This window comes from Podarcis filfolensis (genome assembly GCF_964270895.1).
Source record: "Podarcis filfolensis genome assembly, chromosome: 2".
NCBI classification, from domain to species: domain Eukaryota; kingdom Metazoa; phylum Chordata; class Lepidosauria; order Squamata; family Lacertidae; genus Podarcis; species Podarcis filfolensis.
The window spans coordinates 7,841,193-7,864,109 of record NC_139605.1 but is presented as its reverse complement, the minus strand read 5'-3'; the positions used below and the strand labels follow the sequence as shown (position 1 = coordinate 7,864,109).

Sequence of the window (22,917 nt, the reverse complement as noted above, 5' to 3'; positions counted from 1 at the left end):
ACTGAGAAGGCCCTGGCCCTGGTGGAGGATAATCTGACTTCCTTAGGGCCCGGGACTTCTAAACTATGATTATTCATGGACCTTAAGGTCCTCTGCGGGGCATACCAGGAGAGGCGGTCCCGTAAATACGAGGGCCCTAAGCCACAAAGGGCTTTAAAGGTAATGTAGAATTAGCTAATCCAAGGAGTAGGCTTTCCCTCTCCATTTTATATCAGTTGTTGGCATCTGTCCGTCTCAACAGACAATGGAGTGCGCCTCCGGGGGTGAAGTCAAACCACTGTGTTAGCAGCAGGGAAGTGACCTCCATAGGACACAAGCCTGGGCAGTGTGTCTGGAGGCCCTGGGCTGCCCAGATGTCAAGACCCCCCACTCGGCCTCATTGATGTGGTCCAAAGGAAAGCAGAGCAAGATGTTGGGCACCTGTGTAGGGTTTACTCCTTAGCCATTTCTTCTCCTGAAGATAACCCACAAGGTAGCGGAGAATTAGGATCAGAGTTTTTCTTCTCCTAGATGGGCTATCTTCCCAGATGAACAAGGTCCATCTGTCCCTTTTATATTAGAATACAGTGGTACCTCGGGTTAATAACTTAATTCGTTCTAGAGGTCCATTCTTAACCTGAAACTGTTCTTAACCTGAAGTACCACTTTAGCTAATGGGGTCTCCCGCTGCTGCGCGATTTCTGGTCTCATCCTGAAGCAAATTTCTTAATCCGAGGTGCTTTTTCTGGGTTAGCGGAGTCTGTAACCTGAAGCGTCTGTAACCTGAGGTACCACTGTAATAATTATTTTAGGCTACATCTCTCAAAAGTATTGTTTCCACCTTGTTTAATTTATCCTGCCATTTTCCTTCCACACTCATCTTGTACTTTGGCTCCATTCCTACTCTGCGGTTAAAGCACCATAATGCCACTTTTAACAGGCATGGATTCCCTGCAAAGAATTATGGGATCTATCGTTTGCTGTGAGTTGTGAGGAGACACGCCCCCCCGGTGCTACAATTCCCAGAGTTGTTTAACAACCAACCCTCTCTTTTTAGTGAACTCTGGGAACTGTAGCTCTCTGAGGGGAGACAGCTCTCAGAACCCGTAACAAACTACAGTTCCCATGATTCCTTGGGGAAAGCCATGGTGATGGAAGTGGCACCAGGGCACTTTAAATGTATGGTGGGAATGTGGCCTAAGTTGCTCTTCCGAGGTTCCCTGCCCCAGATCTTGAGGCAGAGCCAGCCTGCACACCTGATAATGGAGTCGAGTTAAGGAATGCAAACCTTTCTGAAGCTGCCCTGAACATGAACGATTTGTGACAGGGATAGAACCACAAGTTCTTTCGTCAACTCGGGATAGGGTTGCCATCCGGTGGGAGAACTGGCAAAGTATGTGGGATTTCAAGGCTGATTGTCTAAAAAAAGCTGAAGAAGTTTCCTAAATATAAAAAGGACAAGAACCTCACCTGGAGTACTGTGTCCAGTTCTGGGCACCACAGTTCAAGAAGGACACTGACAAACTGGAACGTGTCCAGAGGAGGGCAACCAGAATGGTCAAAGGCCTGGAAACGATGCCTTATGAGGAACGGCTAAAGGAGCTGGGCATGTTTAGCTTGGAGAAGAGGAGGTTAAGGGGTGATATGATAACCATGTTCAAATATATAAAAGGATGTCACATAGAGGAGGGAGAAAGGTTGTTTTCTGCTGCTCCAGAGAAGCGGACACGGAGCAATGGATCCAAACTACAAGAAAGAAGATTCCACCTAAACATTAGGAAGAACTTCCTGACAGTAAGAGCTGTTTGACAGTGGAATTTGCTGCCAAGGAGTGTGGTGGAGTCTCCTGCTTTGGAGGTCTTTAAGCAGAGGCTTGACAACCATATGTCAGGAGTGCTCTGATGGTGTTTCCTGCTTGGCAGGGGGTTGGACTCAATGGCCCTTGTGGTCTCTTCCAACTCTATGATTCTATGATTCTATGAACTTTTGAGTTCTAGAAATATGGCAACCCTAACTTGGATACAATTTTAGTTTCAAACAAACAGAAGAAACATGAGCACGGAAGCTTATTCAAAACCACCAACTTTTAATTCTTCCCCCTCCCCTCATTAATGTAAGGTGGAATTGATAGTCAAATGGGAAAAGCAAGAGGGTCAGTGCCTTGGAATGAGCCATTTGAGGAGAGAGCCTGGGGTGGGAGAAATCAGGAAGGGCTCATCTTCCTTCTCAGCGATGGTCTCTGCCAGGGACGGAGGTGGCTGTAGTCTGTTTCAGGAGAGACAGAAGGAGGGGGACACTTTGTTGGTCTCTCCTCATCTTCTCAGGAGACGAAGTCACCTGCCTCTTGAGACCCCCGATTTCAAAGACCACCACCTGGTCAACTGTTGAGGCGAGGGAAAGAGAAATAAATAACCAAGACGACAGGAAGGAAGAGGGTTAAGATAAAATCCGTTCTGCAAGACTTTAGCAGGTAATGTTCACAACCACACACTATGGTACCACTTTAAGCAGTCGTGGATTCTGGGAGCTGCAGTTTCCTTACAGGTGCTGAGAGTCGTAAGGAGAGACTCCTATTCCCCTCACAGAGCTACAATTCCCAAAGTTCCCTGGAAAAATCAACAATACTTATTGGCTTATCTCTCACGACCGCTGTCAGGATGACTAGTTAAATATCATTAAGCCTATTAGGTAGTTTTTTTAAAGCTCTAAATTATAGCTCCAAATTACTGTCCTGCCTCACATGGATGTTGTCAAGCTGAGAAGCTTGGAATAGACTAGATTAGACTACACTAGACTAGACTAGACTAGACTAGAATAAAATAAATAAAATAAAATAAAATAAAATAAAATAAAATAAAATAAAATAAAATAAAATAAATAAAATAAAATGTGTTATATCTTACTGGCTTCTCAGGGTTGATGTCTGCTATGTAATATTAAGAAGAAGAAGAAGAAGAAGAAGAAGAAGAAGAAGAAGAAGAAGAAGAAGAAGAAGAAGAAGAAGAAGAAGAAGAAGAAGCAGCAGCAGCAGCAGCAGCAGCAGCAGCAGAGTTTGGATTTGATATCCCGCCTTTCACTCCTCTTCAGGAGTCTCAAAGCGGCTAACATTCTCCTTTCCCTTCCTCCCCCACAACAAACACTCTGTGAGGTGAGTGGGACTGAGAGACTTCAGAGAAGTGTGACTGGCCCGAGGTCACCCAGCAGCTGCATGTGGAGGAGCGGGGACGCGAACCCGGTTCCCCAGATTACGAGTCCACCGCTCTTAACCACTACACCACATTGGCTCTCTTAAGCACATTAAGGAATAAAAAAAGGTCCAAATTATATGAATAACAATAATTACTGGCCTACCCCTCAGGGTTGTTGTCAGCCTTATCAGCTAAGCAGCATTAAGTGCTAAAAACAGACTAGACAATTGCGAGTGAACGCTGTTCCGTTATTCTTACATGGGCCACTCGAGTTCCCAGCGGTGCCCCTCCTGGTTGTGGCGCTTGGCTACTGGTTCATAGGACCTCACAGAAGGCTTGTTTTTCCTCGATTCCAGGTGTCCCCCTCATCCGTTAGCAGGAGGGGCCTTGTGCCTCCATGTCGTCCTCGTCATCTTCCTCACATCTCTCCAGCTCACGCCTCCGGGCTCGGTAGGAAGCTGAAAGGGGACAGAGGGAGAAGGCCGTTTCACTGCGGACCATGACCTCTCGCTGTCACTGAGATACACGGAGCTGGGCCCTTGCCATGACCCCCATTGTGAAGAGCCAAGCGGGGAAGCATGAGAAAATGTTACCACCGGAATGGAGTGCTCTGGTTGTGGTGTTCAGCCAGCCACGCCCTCCTTCCGTACTCCATTCCGCCTCTTTGCCAACGGACACTCAACATTCTGTGCCCACTGGGCATGCTCAGTCACTATTAACGTACTGGTGGAATCAATGTTCAACATTACCCAGCAAATGGGCAAACTCAGCTTCGGCCCAGTATACCTGAAGGAGCGTCTCCACCCCCATCGTTCTGCCCGGACTCTGAGGTCTGGCTCCGAGGACCTTCTGGCGGTTCCCTCACTGTGAGAAGTGAGGATACAGGGAACCAGGCAGAGGGCCTTCTCGGTAGTGGCGCCCGCCCTGTGGAACGCCCTCCCATCAGATGTCAAAGAGATAAACAACTACCTGACATTTAGAAGACATCTGAAGGCTTCAGGGAAGTTTTTTATGTGTGACATTTTAATGTATTTTTAATCTTTTTAAAATATTTATTTTTAAATATCAAAGAAATAAACAGCTCTCTGACTTTTAGAGGACATCCGAAGGCAGCCCTCTTTAGTGAAGTTTTTTATGTTTGATATTTTAGTGTGTTTTTAATGTTGTTGGAAGCCGCCCAGAATGGCTGGGGAAACCCAGCCAGATGGGCTGGGTGTAAATAATAAATTATTATTATATTATTACTCCCCTCCCCACTGGTCTCCCAGAACCAGGAGAGGGCAGAGCAGAGACAGACAAGGCAATGAAGTCTCAGACTCCTTGGGAGAGGAGGTGGGGACCTTGAGCTCTCACAACTGCCTCATTGGGGCAAGACCTACCGGGATCTGTGTTGCCGTGCTCACTAGGCCTGGCCTCTGGAGCTGATTGTTTCTTTGAATGAAGAGTTAACGTCACTGACGCCTGCTTCTGGCACCCTCCCCTGCCATAAAGCTCCCACTTACCCGGCAGGTGACGGTCCTTGAAGGGGGGGCGTCCCGCTGCGTCCCACACGGCCCGCATCCGGTTGAAATACGGGGGGATGACCGCAGGCTTCTCCCTCCCTTCTGCGGCAGGCCGCCCGGCTGCAAAAAAGTCCGTCTTCAGCTGTTTCCACTTTGATCGGAGCTGGTCGATGTTCCTGACGAAGCCCTGAGCCTGGAGCTGGTCCCTGATCCTCTCCCAGTGTTGGTGGCCCCTCTGGGAGCTGCTACTCATCAGGAGGGCCAGGGCGGGACTGGCTTTGATGCTGCTCAGCAGGGCCACAACTTCCTTCCCTTCCCACCGCTGGCCGCGGATGCGGGAGGGAACCATCTTGTGGAGGACGGGGGGTTGGCCGGGTTGGCCGGTGGAGCCCATGTGCTGGGCGCCACAGAAATACAGGCGCTTGTAGGGTTTCTCCCCGGCATGGGTCCTTTGATGGACGAGGAGTTTTGCGCTGCAGAGGAAATACTTCCCGCAGACTTGGCATTTTACCGGCTTCACCCCCATCCGGGTTCTCGTCGGGAGGATGGCGTTCCGGCCGTAAGAACCGTAGGCGGTCCGTTTCCGGTTGGTGTCGATTCCTGCCGGGACTGCAGCCGGGGTTTCCGTGGGGGTCATGCAACCCAATCCATCGACTTCCTCTGCCATCAGCTTTTCCTGACAACCCTCTGCTCTTCCCTGGCGCCCTGAGGCATTTTCTTGTGCGCAACACTCGGGAAAGCTCTCCTCTGTTTTCCACACCGATGTCCCGTGCGGACATTCCGCCTCAGAGTCTTCCGCCGCGTAGTCTTCCCCGTTGCAGATGGCGACCCAACCTTTGGCTGCTGGAGAAAGGAGGAGAGAATCCTAAATACACCCAGAGCTTTGAGAGAAACGAGACTTGGAAACAGAGGGGGAGTGTGGTTATTTGATAGAGAAAAAAAGCATGTTCTTTTCAAAGACCTTGGGTGCAACTTTATATGGTACAGTCGTACCTTGGAACTCGTACATTTTGGCTCCCGAACGATCAGAAACTGGAAGTGAGTGTTCCAGTTTTTGAATGGTTTTCAGAAGCCAAATGTCTGGCGCGGCTTCCGATTGGCTTCCGAAGTCAAACGGATGATGATGATGATGATAATGATAATAATAATAATAATAATAATAATAATAATAATAATAATTTGGTTTTGGCGTCTGAGAATCAATGGAGGAGTGAGCTTTTGGGGTTGAAGTCAAACTGTTGTAAGGTTGCAGCGCCTGGTGGGGATGAAGAGACTGATACTACAACTAATAAAAACAAAATTAAACAAATAAGAGAAGCTCATGTACAAAAGGATTCTTCCCCATACCCAGCAGGCCAGCTTCTCCGTCGTCATCTTCCTGCTTGGTGTTGATGCAGAGAAGCTTCTGCTTGTTCAGGGACAGACCCCGGCCTTCCTCAGAGGAACTCCCAGCCACCTCTTCAAATGTCACCTGAAAGAGCAGAGAGGAACCCGGTCAAGGCGGAACTGAGATCTGCTCAGAAGAAGAGTTTGGTCTGAGCAAGTCCCTCAGTTCTCATCAGCAAATTCATATACAAAATAAATCCATATAAGGTCCCGTATTTTTCACTCCATAAGACACACCTGACCATAAGACACACCTAGTTTTTAGAGGAGAAAAACAAGAAAAAATATATTCTGAATGAAACAGTGGATGTATGATTTTTGTGATTCATGCTGTGGCCACAGACGTGATTTGACAGTGAGTTTGGGGTAGCCCAATGCAAAAATCCTGAGGATCCATGTGGATCTGTGCTTTATAACCACACTTTTGTGCCACTGCGGCCACATGAAACAGTGGGTGCGTGATTTTTTTGGTGCAGGCTGTAGCCATGTACATGCTATGTGATCTGATGGTGAATTTGGGGTGACCCAATGCAAAAATCCTGAGGATCCATAGGCTTTTACCTCCCCTCTCCCAGGCAGCCTCCTTTATCTCTAGCGTCCCTTATCTCCCTCCCCGATCGCTTGCTGATTAGCGGCTTTGTTTCAATCCCCACTTCCCTCTTTCAAAAATAAAATAAAAACCATAATCTGCTTTTCACCCCTGGGCAATTCAGCTCCAAAGACCACACATTCGCTCCATAAGACGCACAGACATTTCCCCTTACTTTTTAGGAAGAAAAAAGTGCATATTATGGAGCAAAAAACACGGTAACTCAGGGATGGCAGGGGACCTGCAGTCCTCATCCTGTTGTTCTTGGACTGCAATTCCCATCATTCCCTGAGCATTGGCCATGGGAGTTAGAGATCAAAAGTAGCTGGAGGGAATCAGAGGTTGGGAGGCAAGAAAGATGGACAGAGATCCTAGCTGTTAAGATTGGAAACCCCTCATAGACTTTTTGCGTGAAAATGAAATAATGACATTCGGATTTGAGGACTGAATATAATGTTTGTTTATAGAAAGTGGTGTTGTTAGGTGTTATATAGGAGTGGATGAAGTGAATATTGTTTATATACAGTAGACAGATGAAGAATTTAAAGTTCTTTAGTTTCTAGATAGCTCAGCTGGTTAGAGCAAAGTACTGATAATTCCAAGGTTGCAGATTTGATTCCCCATACGGGCATGTTGTACACTGAAAGAAAAATTTATGAGAATGATGTACCGGTGGTATTTGACTCCTACTAAGTTAGCAAAAATGTATAGGACAAGTTCAAATATCTGCTGGAAATGTAAAGAAAAAGAAGGTATCTTTTATCATATGTGATGGATGTGTAAGCATTCTGGGAGATGATATATAATGAAATGAAAAAAATGCTTAAAATAACTTTTATTAAGAAACCAGAAGCTTTTTTATTAGGAATTACAGGTACCGACATACTAAAGGAGCAGAAAAGCCTCTTTGTGTATGGAATAACAGCCGCCCAAATGCTACCAGCGTAGAGATGGAAAGAAGACAAAGTCCCTACAAGAGAGGAATGGCAAACTAAGCTGATGGACTATGCTGAGATGGCAAAACTGACTGGAAAACTCAGAAACCAAGAGGATAAAAACTTTACAAAAGAATGGGAAAAATTCATAAGCTGCTTAGGAGACCACTGTAAGCAGATGGAAACAAGAGCAGGATTCTGAGTCCACTTGTAGTGTAAAAATTACTTTGGATAATATGGTATGATAATATGATAATATGATAATATGGTATGATTGGAGTATGGATGAATATGCAGTTGTAGATGTTTAAAATGAGACCCCATGGAGGGGATGGGGGGGGGAATCCCAAGATTCGGAGAATCTCTTTATATAGATATGTTGCTGTTTTTTTACTTTTTGTTTATCTGTATTTTGTATTTGTAAAATGATTTTTAAAAAACGATTCCCCATATGGGAGAGCTGCATATTCCTGCATTGCAGGAGGGCTGGACTAGAGGATTCTCAGGGTCCCTTCCACCTATACAGTTGATTCTTTGAACTTTATTTTTCTTTCTCTCTTTTAATACCTTTTCTGTCTCTTTCTCTTTACCTTTCTCTCTCTTTCCCACCCCCTCTTCTCTGTATGTTTTTAACTTATTTAGATTAACGCTTTAGTTTGGATTTAAAACATATATTTCATACTAAGCTTTGTATTTCTTTTTATAAAGGTAAAGGGTAAAGGGACCCCTGACCATTAGGTCCAGTCACGGACGACTCTGGGGTTGTGGCACTCATCTCGCTTTACTGGCCGAGGGAGCCAGCGTACAGCTTCCGGGTCATGTGGCCAGCAGGACTAAGCCGCTTCTGGCGAAACAAGAGCAGCACACGGAAATGCCGTTTACCTTCCTGCCGGAGCGATACCTATTTATCTACTTGCACTTTGACGTGCTTTCGAACTGCTAGGTTGGCAGGAGCAGGGACCGAGCAATGGGAGCTCACCCCTTCGCGGGGATTCGAACCGCCGACCTTCTGATTGGCAAGCCCTAGGCTCTGTGGTTTAAACCCTAATAAACCCTAGTAAAATTTATTATTTAAAAAAAGAAGGAAAAGGTGGCCATATGGCCTCACCTGGCTTTCTTGGCTCTGGGCCACTTCCTGCCTCAACAGGAAGTCTTCGGCCAGGGCCACCGCCTGGGAGCAGGTCTCCGGCCCACACTCCCTGACCCAGTTCTGGATGTGGGCTGGCAGGATGGTCAAGAGCTGCTCCAGGATCAACAGCTCCAGGATCTGCTCCTTGGAGTGTCTTTCGAATTTCAGCCACTGGCAGCAGAGTTCCTGCAGCCGGACGTAGGCCCCTCTCGGCCCCTCGGCCTCCTGGTAGCAGAAGTGCCGGAAATGCTGGCGGATCTTCTCCCGGCTCATGGCGTCCCCTCGCAAGATGGCCGCCTTCACTTTCCCATAATCCTCTCTGTCTCGGGCCTGGAGCCTGTGGAAGGCCCGCTCGGCTTCCCCGCTGAGGGCCGGCAAGAGTCGGGCCACCCACTCCTCCCGGGGCCACCGGCAGGCTTGGGCCACCTGCTCGAAGGAGGCCAGGAAGCCCTTGGCGTCGTCCCATGGCGAGGACTTCTCTGGAAAGGCTGGGATGCCCCATTCCGGATGAGGAGACTCCACCGTCTTCAGGAACTCCTGCCACTGGACTTCCCAGAGCTCAAGGGAGCTCTCGCTTGGCTCTTGCTTGATCTGATCCCCCGGCATCCGTCTCAGGAATTCTCGGATGTTCCCAGCTTGGAGGACGTGAGGGGCTTTCGCGGCTCCTGGAGATCCCGCCTCTCCCGATGTTGGTCCTGTGGGGGTCTGATCCCCCCTTTTCATATTTGAGAGGGTTCACGGAAGAGCGAACAAAAACCGAGTGGAAAATTCCAGAATAAATTCCAGTGGTCGGCTGAGGGAAAAGGGGGGGAGGTCATGAGAGAAAATGAGCACAAATAAAGGACTGACAACAAACTTGGAGGGGTAGCTAATGCCGCAGAAGACAGAATCAGAATTCACAATGAGCTTAACAGATTGGAGAACTGGGCCCGAGCTAAGAAAATGAATTTCAGTAGGGACAAATGTAAGGTTGTCCACTTAGGCAGGAAGAACTAGATGCACAAATGCAGTCATACCTCATGTTATGTTTGCTTCAGGTTGAGTGTTTTCAGGTTGCGTTCTGCGGTGACCCAGAAGTACCGGAAAGGGTTACTTCTGGGTTTTGCCACTTACGCATGTGCAGATGCGCAAAATGACACCATGCGCATGCGCAGAAGCGGCAAATCATGACACGCGCAGACGCGGGTTGCGTTCTGCTCATGTTGTGAACGGGCCTCCGGAACGGATCCCGTTCGCAACCAGAGGTACCACTGTATAGGATGAGGGGACACCTGGCTTACTAGCAGTACATGTGAAAAGGATCTAGGGGTCTTGGTGACCAAAGCTTAACATGTGATGCAGCAGCAAAAAAAATGCCCATGTTATTCTAAGCTGCATTAACAGAAGTCTAGTGTCCAGATCAAGAGAAGTCTTAGTCTCACTCTATTCCATAGCTGTCAACTTTCCCCTTTTCTTGTGAGGAATCCTATTCGGAATAAGGGAATTTCCCATAAAAAAGGGAAACGTTGACAGCTATGCTCTATTCTGCCTTGGTCAGACCACACCTGGAATACTGTGTCCAGTTCTGGGCACCACAATTTACGAAGGACATTGACAAGCTGGAAGGTGTGCAGAGGAGGGCAACCAAGATGATCAAGGGTCTGGAAACTAAACCTTATGAGGAACGGTTGAAGGAGCTGGGTATGTCTAGCCTGGAAAAGAGGAGACTGAGAGGAGATAGGATAGCCATCAGCAAATATCTCAAGGGCTGCCCCATGGAAGATGCAGCAAGCTTGTTTTCTCCTGCTGTGGAGGGCAGGACCCGAACCAATGGCTTCAAGTTGCAAGGAAGGAGATTCCGACTAAACATCAGGAAAAAACTTTCTGACTGTAACAGCTGTTCACCAGCGGAACAGACTCCAAAGGGAGGTTGTGGACTCTCCTTCCTTGGAGGATTTTAAGCCGAGGTTGGAGGGCCATCTGTCATGGATGCTTTCGCTGAGATTCCTGCATCACAGGGGGTTGGACTAGATGACCCTGGGAACCCCTACATTTTTATGATTCTATGCCCTGCATAAGGCAGCTTCTCTTGGAGAGAGACCACCACCTTCCATCACCCCCCAGTGATTTTGCTGTGCGCGTTTCTATATCAGAAGGAGGCATCTCCAGACAAGCAACTTTAGCAGGGATTTACGCTTTACACACACAGGAAAAGAGGGAACGAAATTAACGTTTGCAAAAGGTCTTCCCTCCCAAAAGCGGAGCAGAGTGCGACCCTCCTGAGGTCACCAGGCAGCTTTTGCAACCGGAGAGACAGAGGAAAGTGGTGATGGGAGATCTTATTAAACATCGATCTTGCAAATCCCTCCACCCATTGCCCAATACCTTTTCCAGGCTGGATCCTGCTCTCCTCTCTTGTTTTCTGCAGCAAAAGGAAATTCAAAAATCCATCTCAGGACCATCCCAGGGAGCTGGGAGGACTCGCCTTCCTCATTGCCTCTCTAGGAAGCCAGTAGCTCTTCGCTTTTAACCCTTTAGGGTTGACTTTCCCCGCCACCAACCGGGAAAGTGAGAAGTGTAACCTGCCTGGTTTGGGCTCCAGAGGGAGAGAAGGGATTTAAACAAGGAAAGCCGGAGGCGGAGGAGGGCAGATTTTCATTCATTCATTCTTAGCACGGCAGCGGCTCATTAACTCATTAGCTGCCACCAGCCTGGCAACCTTTGTTCCTAACGGGACACGATTGGCAGAGATTCAACCGGTGAAGCTTCTCCACGTCCTCTTGAATCGAGGCTTCCAAAGGCAGAGGAACCCTGCCAAGGGGGAAGGTGGCAACCTGCCTGCCGCGTGTGCCTTTTTCTTGTTTAATGGGATCGTCTAATTACTTATTTCAGTTACGGCCGCTTATATTTTAATGAAATTGATGTATTGTGGATTTAGAGTATGCATGCTATGTTTTAGCAGGATAGCTTTCTTGTGTTGTTATAATTGTGGACGCTTACATGCTAAGGTTTATAGGGGGTTGCTTTATTGTATATTTAAATTATTGTGGCTCTTTATATCTGGATGATTAACTGGGATTGTTTCATTCCGTGTTTTAATTAGGGATGCTTGTGGTTTAATGTTGCATAAATGTCTATATGCTTCTGGTTTAATGATGCATAAATGTTTATAGCTGTAAAAAGCGCAGAAGCCTACTTTGGCATTATGAGGTAAATATTGATTGATTGGCATCTGCCAGTCTTGGAAAACAATGGAGAAGTACATCTTTGAGAGTGAAATCAAACTGTTGGAAGCTTGCAGGAGAGACATGTTTTGTTGCAACCAGGGAAGGTGACGGCGTCCAGTTGTGCTGCTGCAGATGCACCATAGTGTTTCTCTTCTCTGCACTCCTCCCAGTGGGCTTTTCTCCTCTGGTCACTGCTGTCGATTTGCAGTGGAGTGCAGAGAGAAGAAAAAGTGGGAGGGGCGGGGATGAGGGAGCATGTAGGGGTGAGAAACCCATTAGGCATGGGGCACGCCTTTCAGTTTTCTCTGCCTCATTTCTGCAGTCTTAAATTTAGTTATCCAAATTGCCGCTTCACAGTAAAAGGAAGGAGCTCCTGAAAATCTGTCAGCATTGTATTGCAGATTTCTCCTAAGGCACATTTTTTGCAAAGCATGCTTTCGCTAATAATGACATCTTTTCCAGTAACAAGTCTGGATCAGTTGACGAGATAGCTAATCTTTCGTTAGAGGACTATGTAACTTGGGATAAGGCATCTCCAGCCCCAGTACTTGCACACCCTTTGCAGTTACCTTTTGCCTCCCTTGCTCCAGTTGCTGAGTTACAATAGCCCAGCCTAGATTTCTGGACTTAAATTTGGCAATGGAGGTCTGGACGCTTTATGTGAATCACTGCAGGTCTGTGCTTATGTGGTAACCACATTAAGACTGTTAAAATGGCAGAGTATCCTTGAGTCAAGCTGGGTATCTAAGTGTAACACGCGCAGGACCGAACCCTGTGGTACCCTACTTCTCCCATTTCTCCAAGATGGCGAGGAACCATTAGTGAGTACTCTTTGATGGCCTTCCCTGTTGTGCTCTGCGGCAAACCCCCTCTGTATACACTATATTAACCACCATAGGTTATCTGATGGTTTTTGTGTGAGGGTAAACTTAGATCCTTAGAGGTAAACTTAGATCCTTGGGACGTGGGTGGCGCTGTGGCCTAAACCACTGAGCCTCTTGGGTTGCGTTGGTGGTATAGTGGTGAGCATAGCTGCCTTCCACTGAGCCTCTTGGGTTTGCCGATCAGAAGGTCTGGGGTACCAGAAGCGGTTTAGTCATGCTGGCCACACGACCCGGAAAGGCGTCTGCGGACAAACACAGGCTCCCTCAGCCTGAAAGCGAGATGAGCGCCACAACCCCATCGTCGCCTTTGACTGGACTTAACCATCCAGGGTTCCTTTACCTACCTTGACCTTACCTTAGATCCCTGGAGACCCAGGCAGAAGTTGAAGAAATAAGAAAGATTTATTTTACAGGACAAAGCTGATAAAACAAAGGACGCATCAGGAGATAATGTTCCTTCGGGAAACAGTTAGCATTAATAATTACACTAAATCGAATGGATGTTACAGGCTTCTAAACAAGGTAGTAAATGCACAGCTTCTTTTAAGTACAGTGGTACCTCGGGGTTAAGAACTTAATTCGTTCTGGAGGTCTGTTCTTAACCTGAAACTGTTCTTAACCTGAAGCACCACTTTAGCTAATGGGGCCTCCTGCTGCTGCTACACCGCCGCTGCACGATTTCTGTTCTCATCCTGAAGCAAAGTTCTTAACCCGAGGTACTATTTCTGGGTTAGCGGAGTCTGTAACCTGAAGCGTATGTAACCTGAAGCATCTGTAACCTGAGGTACCACTGTAACTACTCTTCAGTTTGATGTTACAGGTTTCTAGATTAGATGGTAAATATTCAGCTTCTTTCCAGTAATTTCACTTCAGTTCCTTAGCTTAGTTGCTGCATAGGTGAATTCTCTAGTTCTTAAACAATGTGGCACTTTCTGTCAGTTACCCAACATTTTTTAAGAATCCCACTCCTGAGGTACTTCTAGCAATATAACAGACCCAGGGGATCGCCACACTTTTTAACTGGTTTGGGATTCTTCTCTTTCTAGAAGATCACTCCCCTCCTAACCAAAATGAGACCCAAGCAGACTGTATCCTCACAGCTCCTACTTCTCAGGCTCAAACTCAGCCCCCAGTTAACTCCTGTCTGAATACTCTCCCACCGTCTTTCAGTCTAAACTCAGAGACTCCTTTCTCTAGCTGAAGATACTTTTCTCAGAGTGGATGCTACACGCAGACCAGAACCAACTCTCTCCCTCAAACTATCTGCCCACTCTCTTAGAAATGGCTCCTTTTATTCCCCCTCCCTAAATGCTCCATGCATGCACCCCCTCTGGCTAGCTGTCTTGGTAGCCAAACAGACAGAGACTCCCAGCCGCTGGTGGAATTCAGAGGCACTCTGGTCTAGCTCAGCTGTCCGTCACAGTCCCAGGTCTCTGCCCCTGGCAGCAAGTGACAATTCTTCCACGTGAAACCCCTCTGGCTGTTTCCACTTTGCTGCAGCGCAGGGGAGACTCTAGGATGAAGGCTCAGAGTCAAGGCGTCTTCTTCCTCCCGTACTCAATAACCATGGGCTTCCCCAGCAGGATGAAGCCGTTTGCCAGCTGCAGGGCTGCCTGTGCTGTTGAGATACCTGAGACCAAAGAGCGACACAGGATCAGCCCTGGCGGTTCAGCTCCTGGGGAGGCATCCAGAGACCGTTGGAGCCTCTGCACTCCATTCCCCGCCCACATCCCAACCGGAAGGCCAGCGTTTGGCTCTGGGGGACGTCGAGGGTGGGACACTCACTGGGAAAGGTGAGGAAAGCTTGTCCTCTCATGCGCCCGCTCAGCAGGCGGAATTGGATCTGGGGGCCTCCCTCCTCCTGGAACCTCGCAAACAAGGACAGCAGCTCCTTCATGTTGACGCGGCGGCTGAGGTTCTTCAAGTACAGCACCTGCTCAGCACCAAAACACATAATGCAGTGTTAGAAACTCAGATGAATAAGCTAATCGCCAAATGGCACCTTAAATCTAGGTGGCCGTCACCACCACAGAATGTCTAGTTCATGGAAGAAGCAAAGATCACCAGTGTTGAAGCAATGATTCTTCAACATCAACTTAATTGGACTGGTTATGTTGTGCAGATGCCTGATGATCATCTTCCAAAGCAACTACTGCATTCCAAACGTAAAAATGGAAAGCGTCTCTCTCAAGGTAAATCTAAAAAAATGTAACTGGGAAACACTGGCCTACAAGCGTTCCAATTGGAGAACAGCCTTTACCAAAGGTGTCATGGACTTTGAATACGCTCGAACTCAGGACGAAAGGGAGAAACATGCTAAGAGGAAGGCACGCTTGGCAAACCCTCACCGTTATCAACTCCCGTCCAGAAACCTATGTCCCCACTGTGGAAGGATGTGTTGATCCAGAACTGGCCTCCACAGTCACTTACAGACTCACTGTCAAAACTGTTTATGGAAGACAATCTTACTCGGCTACGAGTGATCACCAAAGAAGAGAAGGTGATGGTTACTATTAATTCCATTTCTATACCACTTTATATTTTAAAGAAAAAAAATCTAAGTTGGTGTCAACACATTAAAACAACATACCGTATTGGCCTGAATATAAGCCTCACTTTCCCCCCAAATTCCGACTGTGAAAAGTAAAAGTGCAGCTTAAATTTGCGACCTTACAAAACTTGGCTTTTATGATTTTGTTGCTGAAATATATATATGGTAAAATGGAACGTGTGTAAGTGCCTGCAGAATTTTAAGGGAGCGGCTTATATTCGGGTACTGTCTCTCCCCCCATCCCCCGATTTTTAAAGGTGTGGCTTATATTCTGGTGCGGCTTATATTCGGGCCAATATGGTATAAAACAATCCAGAATAAAACAAATTCGAGCTTTGGGGGAAATATTTCAGATCCTTCTCTAAGTGACCCTTGGGATTCCTTCCAACTCTACGATTCTGTGATCTCTCTCCCCCCCCCCCCGGTTTTTCAAGCAACGTCTTCATGTCCAGAGAGCTTCCTGGGAAGGTAATTTTCTAGAGCCAAGCTGCAAAAGGAATGGAAGAGCTCTTCCGCAGAATGGCCAACTGACCCCCTCTACAACCTCTCTGTTACTGACTTTCAAACTTTGAGTTTGTCGAAAGGGAGACTGCTGAAATTAATTGACTGGAGCCATGCGACTCAACTCGGGTGAACTGGACCCAGTTTTTGCAAGCAAGGTGGACCCAAGTTACTTCGGGGGTCCTTCCAGGATTTGAGGCCCTGAAGGTTAAACTTCATTAGTTTCCTAGGACATCTGCCCCAATCTTGAGGGTTCTAGAACATGAACGGATCCTCTTGGCGCCGGGAACCTGGCACGGCTCCCCAACAAGCTTTTCGTCCCGTTTCCCCCACCGCCAAGTGGTGGGAGAGAACATCCTTGCTGCTCCTCCATTTGCAAGCAGGGAGGCTCCTGAGCCCCAGGGGCAGGGAGGGAAGAGACTCACCTCGCTTGGCTCTCCAGGGCTGTAGGAGGAAAACCGGGGAATCTGGCGGATCTCCTCCTCCGAGAGGCGGTTTCTGCGGATCTCCTCCTCTGGGATAAACTCCACCGGCTCTGTCACCGTCATGGGCACTGGGGTTGGCTGGGGATCTGCGCCCTGAGATGCTGGGGGGCTGCTGGAAGGCGCGGGGCACGGGGAATCTGGGTCACTCTGGGGAGGCGAGGGAAGCCCCTCCGGCCGGCGGCCAAGAGTTGTGCTGAGGTGTGACAAGGGGTCCTCCTGTGTAGCCTCATCTGGGCCAGAAGGGAAACAACAGAGCCCTCAGTGACAGACATTTGCAGAAGGCCACGTTGCGAGGTGAGTTAGGCAATGAAGCACCCCGCCACCTCCCCCAGTTGCCTTTCACACCCACCCACAAGGACTATGGGGGCCCCCAGCCATGTACCTTGGTGGTACAGAACCCTCAGGAAAGCATGGCGGTCCGTTCCCTGGAAGAGAGAGCTCTCAATCTCCATCTCTCGCCTGCTCAGCTGTTTGCTGCCCGCAAAGCGCTGGGGCAGCGAAAGGATGCGCCGGCGCTCGGCCATCTTCTCCTCGATGGCCCCGATCCTCTCTCGTATCGCCTCGGGGGCTGCCCCGAGGCCAGGACTCTGGAAGGAAGCCAGATAGGGGTCAGGTGCCTACCCCTCATCCCCCACCCCTTCAACTTCCTCCAACTCATAGGAGATCGCTCCTCTGGTGCTGAGAAGGGCTGCAATGAGGAGGAATGGTGGGATGTCCCCCTCCTCCTGATCAGGATCCTGAATCTTCTCAGGAGCAGAGGGACATAGCTCAGAAGGCAGATGCTGGGAAATACTGGATGGGGAACAGCTAGGAGAAGAAACACTGAGAGTTAACAGATTTACTGAGTTAACAGATTAACAGAGTTAACAGCATTCATCCGCTCTCCCCAAGATCAAGAATGGCTGAGACTGTGGCAGAAAAGAAAGCACAGAGGGTACAAGTTCAGGTTACAAGACGTAAAAGTGACATGGGTGACTAGGGACGTAAGGGGGTGAAATTCTTCATCGGGAGTATCGCCATTCCTAGGAGATGGGTTCTTTGTTCTCTCACTGTGATCATTAAAGATCATCACATTCACCCAGTGCTATACCAGCTGCACTGGCTCCTGGTGGAATACAGGATCAGGTTCAAGGTGCTGGTTTTGACCTTTAAAGCCCTATACGGCCTAGGACCCTCGTACCTACGGGACCGCCTCTCCTGGTATGTCCCATGGAGGACCTTACGGTCTTCAAACAAAAACATCTTGGAGATCCCGGGCCACAGGAGGTTAGACTGGCCTCAACCAGAGCCAGGGCTTTTTCGGCTGTGGCCCAGATCTGGTGGAACGCTCTGTCACAAGAGACTAGGGCCCTGCGGGACTTGACATCTTTCCGCAGGGCCTGCAGAACAGAGCTGTTCCACCAGGCCTTTGGCCAGGGCACAGCCTGACCCGCTCCTTTGGTAATCCTCACAGAACTCTGGCCCAATGGTTGCCATTAATTTGATTCTGAACTGGTTTTAGAATGAATTGATTTTAGAATGCTGTATTATTTTACTGTTGTTAGCCGCCCTGAGCCCGGCTTTGGCTGGGGAGGGCAGGATATAAATAAAACCTGGGCCTCACGTATTTCACCTGGGCCTCACGTATTTCAGCATGGAAGGCAGACCACTGCATTGGTGCCACCAATGAAAAGGTCCAGTTTGCATTACAGAAAGCCTGTCATTATCAGGCTGTGGCAAAACAAACTGGCTTCTACCAGCCAACTGCAGTGCCCTTACTAGGCAGCAAAGTGAACACAGTGAAGGACTCCCCGCCCCCTCATTTACCTTATCTGCCAAGGCATGGCTCTTCCAGAACTGGATCTCGGCGTCTGAGAGGCCCAGCTCTCGAAGAGCGGCGGCCTCTTTGTTGCTTTCCTGCAGCGCCTGGAACTGAGGCAAGGTGCAGGTCCCAGCGGCTTCCTCTCCAAAGGGCTTGTAGAGCGCTGCAGGCGCAAAGCAGCGGCGCTTGGACACACACCTGCAAGCCAACACGGCGGCGTTAGAAGAGGGCTACCCTGGGAGGCGGCAGGCCAGGCCTCCGGGAAAGAGCCTGCGCCACCGGATCCTGAGAAGGAGGTTGGACTAGATGACCCTTGGTGTCTTTTCCAACTCTACCATTCTATGATTCTCAGAAGACCTGATGGCAGAGGACCCTCACTGGCACACAGCATCCCCCCCTCGCCCCCCAGGGAAAGGCCCTTGCCCAAGGCAATGTGCTTCCGACCTTCCTGCGACAACGGACCAAGAATGCTTCCCGCTGCCAGGGACACCTCCCACCCTGACTCTGCCCTTGTGCAGGATCCGCACTCACTGCTCAATGGAGACAGATGTGTCGAGCTGATGGTGCAGGAGACTCTTGAGCTGCCTCTGCCCTTCCGTCTCCTGGTCCTCCAGGGGAATGTCATCCCGGCTGTGTCTGCTGTCGATCCTGCGAAGGCGGAGAGGTCAGAGGCAGGGAGCTTAGAACTCAGATAGGATACTTGGCGCCTAATAGCTCCTTAATTCCAGGCTACACTTGCCAAAACAGAACGTCTAGTGCCATTTGGGGGCAAGACGGTTCTCAAGTCTTATTTTTCAAATGATGGACAGTGTGATTGATTTTCAGGTAAACATCTTTGGCTCTAGTAATGATAATAATAATAATAAATTTTATTTATACCCTGCCCTCCCCAGCCAAGACCGGGCTCAGGGCAGCTAACACCAAATATAAAACAAGTTGATTGAAATACAACTTAAAAACAAGATTAAAATACAACATTAAGATGCAGCCTCATTTCAGCAGAAACTCAAAAACTTTTTGGGGGATGAGGTGTGCCTACTAAAATAAAAACAACTATTTATTTACAACAAAGGCCAAATTGCCCCTCTTTAAAATAAACAACAACAATTTTTCTTACCATTTTTAATTGATTTTCCATAAAACAAATTGTCCCCGGAATAATTCAAATTTAATACAAATTTAAAAGCTGACTTCCCACCCCACCAGCTGTTCCTCTCCCCCTCCATTCCTGCTCCAGAAACATTAGCTTTCCCACTTTCATTTCAATCATCAATAAAATCAAACATATTTATATTTGCAATAACATTTCATCCTTTCTCCCTGCACATCACATCATCCGTACGAGTACCAATTTCTGCTGTGGACTTCTATATATTATTGTAACCTATCCACATAATAATCAGGTCAAGTAAATCCTCTTTTATCTGTCTGCGATAATCATTCATCAATAATTTTAATTCACCTCCCAGCGAAAAAGAACAATAATGTTATTTATGTACACCACTACGGCGGCCCATGTTTTGTTAGCCCCAAAATGGAAAACGAGCGAGGTCCCAAACAAAGAAGAATGACAACTTAAACTGATGGAATATGCACACTTGGCAGACTTAACTTACAGAATAAGAGAACAAGAAGAACATATGTTTAGAGAAGATTGGAAAATGTTTATTGAATATACGGGTGAAATTTGTTTACATTTGAAAACATTACCATTTAGATAAATTCAACAGGGTAAATAAGTTTTGATGGATGTCATAATAGAATACTGAATGGTATAGTTTTTGTAAAATATGCAGGGATTTATGATATGTAAAATGAACCATGGAAAGAGAAGAAGGGAAGTCATTGATATCTTAAGGATGTAAAAATAAGTACTTTAAATTGTAAAACAGAAAATGAAATAAAAATTATATACAACAGGTGAGAAAATGGCCGAAGAACACTTCTTCGGATACCTGCACACTTCTTCAGATACCTGCACATGAAAGCTCATACCAATAACAAACTTAGTTGGTCTCTAAGGTGCTACTGGAAGGAAAAAAAATTGTTTGTTCGTTTCTACCAGGAAGGTATAATTATTGATAGGACTCAAACAAGTTTTTTATTTTGTTTCGACTACGGCAGAACAACACGGCTACCTACCTGTAACTTCCTGCTTGATAATCCCTTTCTGTCCCTCTTAAAGAAAACACACATGAATCTGGATCATGAGGCTGCATTTTAAATTGTATCTTAACCCGTATTTTAATAAATTGGTGTTTGTTGTCCCCCCTCCCATTATGTTTTTATTGTAATTTTATTGGTGTTAGCCGCCCTGAGCCCGGCTCTGGCCGGGGAGGGCGGGGTATAATAAATTATTATTATTATTATTATTATTATTATTAACATAAACTACTTTACTATCAGATTCATTCAGGTTTACAGAGTTGTTCCTGAAGGCAGGCTTAGGTTACATAACAGATAAACTATATTCTAGATAGTAGTGAGTCATGAGAAGACTGCATCCGAGCAGTTACCAGTTACCAGGCAACCAAAATGGTCAAAGGCCTGGAAACGATGCCTTATGAGGAACGGCTAAGGGAGCTGGGCATGTTTAGCCTGGAGAAGAGGAGGTTAAGGGGTGATATGATAGCCATGTTCAAATATATAAAAGGATGTCACATAGAGGAGGGAGAAAGGTTGTTTTCTGCTGCTCCAGAGAAGCGGACACGGAGCAATGGATCCAAACTACAAGAAAGAAGATTCCACCTAAACATCAGGAAGAACTTCCTGACAGTAAGAGCTGTTCGACAGTGGAATTTGCTGCCAAGGAGTGTGGTGGAGTCTCCTTCTTTGGAGGTCTTTAAGCAGAGGCTTGACAACCATATGTCAGGAGTGCTCTGATGGTGTTTCCTGCTTGGCAGGGGGTTGGACTCGATGGCCCTTGTGGTCTCTTCCAACTCTTATGATTCTATGATTCTATGATTCTAACACTCCTTGCAGCGACCGACCAACTGACCAAACTGCCTGCCACATAGAGGCAGTTAGTCCTGTCTCAGAATATTGGACTTGACTGACAGCTAGCTATATATCCCACAACACACACATACCAGGATTCTCTCCCCCCCCCCAATTTAAATCAGATTTAAATCAGATAAATTTTTACTTGGTATTGTTGGGGAGGATGTTAACAACGGCAGCAAGAATATTACTGGCACAAAAATGGAAGCAAGAAGAACTACCGACGAAAGAAGAAATGAAATTAATGGACTATGCAGAATTAGATAAATTAACAGGAAGGATTCGGAACCTGCGGGACCAAAGATAATTAGAAGACTGGACTAAATATCTGAACTATTTGAAAAGCAATTGTAATAAACAGATTACGCTAATAGGACAGCAAGAAGTTCTGTAAGGAGGACTATTTGAAATATTGCAAGAAAGACTATGATGAGAATTATTGGTTAAGGATAATTAAAAGTAATAGAGAAATTAAGAAATGCAGAACAAGTGATGAAGAACGGAAAATCTTCAGAGGTTGTTGACAGAAGTCTAAAATATTGTATAAGATAAGAAGTTATGTTAAATGACTGTTGGAAACGATATGTTACAAAATTAATAAACATGTATAAAAAGGAAGTAAATATTAAGATTATACTAGCAAGAATAAATCTTTCTGTAAAAAAAAAAGATTTAAATGAAATCTTACTGACTAGTGATTTAAATTGATTTGATTTAAATCAAATCCACCCTGGTACATACATACACCCCCCGCCACTCAAAGGAAGGACAGGGCACTGCTATGATGGACCCCTTTGGGTTTCAGGAGTCACAGGACGGTCGAGTTGGAAGGGACCCCGAGGGTCATCTAGCCCAACCCGCTGCAAGGCCGGCGCCTCCACGCCAGCTGGCCATTTAAGGACCACCTTCTCTGGGGCGGGAATCCTTCAACTTGGGGGGCAGCTTCCTTCCCCCCAAAACGGGTTTTCTCCTTTCTCCCTCGCCTCGGAAGCTGCCGGGATGCTGCTGCGCCTTTCGGGGACCCCACAAACCCCACAGGGCCCCGTCGGGCTGCACCTCACCCTGAGCCCCCCAAGTAAAGGGGGCAGCAAAGGGACGCGGGGAGGAGAAGGAGGCGACACCGGAGACCCACACGCCGCTGTGGGAAGCAGGCAGGGCAGGGGGAGGGATGGCGACCCTCCTCTCTCCCCACACATGCACCCCCAAAACTCCCCTGGGGGGTCGCAGCAACTTCCCGCTCGCAGCCCCACCCCCACTTACCTCCTCATCGCTTTCAACGGCACCAACGGAAACTCCTCGGACTGCAACTCCCAAGAGGCGCCGCGCGGAGCAGGAAGGAAAGGGAGCGGGGCGGGGCGCGGTGGCTGCTGGGAAATGTCGTTCCGAGCGGGCAGGAGAGGAGAGAGCCGGCGGCGGGCGCGGGAACACACTCTCCGCTGCGACCCCATAAAAATATGTGAGGGTGCCGCCGCCCCCCAAGTTGATGGGCATTGCTGGCGGGTTGGACTAGAAGACCCGTCGAGCCCCTTCCAAGTTTACACTTCTTTTTTAAAATGATTTATGCTTTTCAGGTTTATACATTGCACTCATTTTTAAATCATTTTTACATTTCCAAACTCGACGTCCTCCCCCCCACCCTTTCTGCGGTTCCTAAAATTTATTTTTAACGTCTTCTGCATATTTCATTTCATTTCTATTCCGCTTTATATTTTTAAGAAAAATCTCAAAGCGGTTGACAGAATATTAAAACATCAATAAAACAAAACAACATAATTAAAGGA

The 22,917-nt window shown here is 47.5% G+C and overlaps 3 protein-coding genes across 4 annotated transcripts in view; 1 reads left to right on the top strand and 2 right to left on the bottom strand.

The window, feature by feature from the left end:
- The window catches only part of LOC310756746 (uncharacterized protein), a 1,375,527-nt gene that overhangs the window by 1,184,837 nt on the left and 167,773 nt on the right, over nt 1–22,917 (top strand). The gene's annotated exons all lie outside the window — the stretch shown is intronic.
- LOC310756731 (uncharacterized protein) lies at nt 2,046–11,964 on the bottom strand. Of its 2 annotated transcripts, none has more exons than XM_083601364.1 (6): nt 11,073–11,964; nt 8,688–9,501; nt 6,017–6,140; nt 4,670–5,509; nt 3,426–3,625; nt 2,046–2,360 (listed from the first exon to the last, which is right to left on the bottom strand). In XM_083601364.1, the coding sequence occupies exons 2-5, from the start codon at nt 9,429–9,431 to the stop codon at nt 3,540–3,542; spliced, it is 1,794 nt and encodes a 597-aa protein (XP_083457490.1). In that variant the 5' UTR covers nt 9,432–9,501; nt 11,073–11,964; the 3' UTR covers nt 2,046–2,360; nt 3,426–3,539. The 2 variants fall into 2 exon arrangements, with proteins under 2 accessions (XP_083457490.1, XP_083457489.1); XM_083601363.1 differs by having other exon boundaries at nt 4,670–5,512; nt 11,073–11,962.
- Nucleotides 13,648–22,501, bottom strand: RBM41 (RNA binding motif protein 41). Its single transcript, XM_083602219.1, has 7 exons — nt 22,397–22,501; nt 18,668–18,784; nt 18,142–18,334; nt 16,718–16,922; nt 16,276–16,565; nt 14,584–14,731; nt 13,648–14,428 (listed from the first exon to the last, which is right to left on the bottom strand). The coding sequence occupies exons 1-7, from the start codon at nt 22,402–22,404 to the stop codon at nt 14,331–14,333; spliced, it is 1,059 nt and encodes a 352-aa protein (XP_083458345.1). The 5' UTR covers nt 22,405–22,501; the 3' UTR covers nt 13,648–14,330.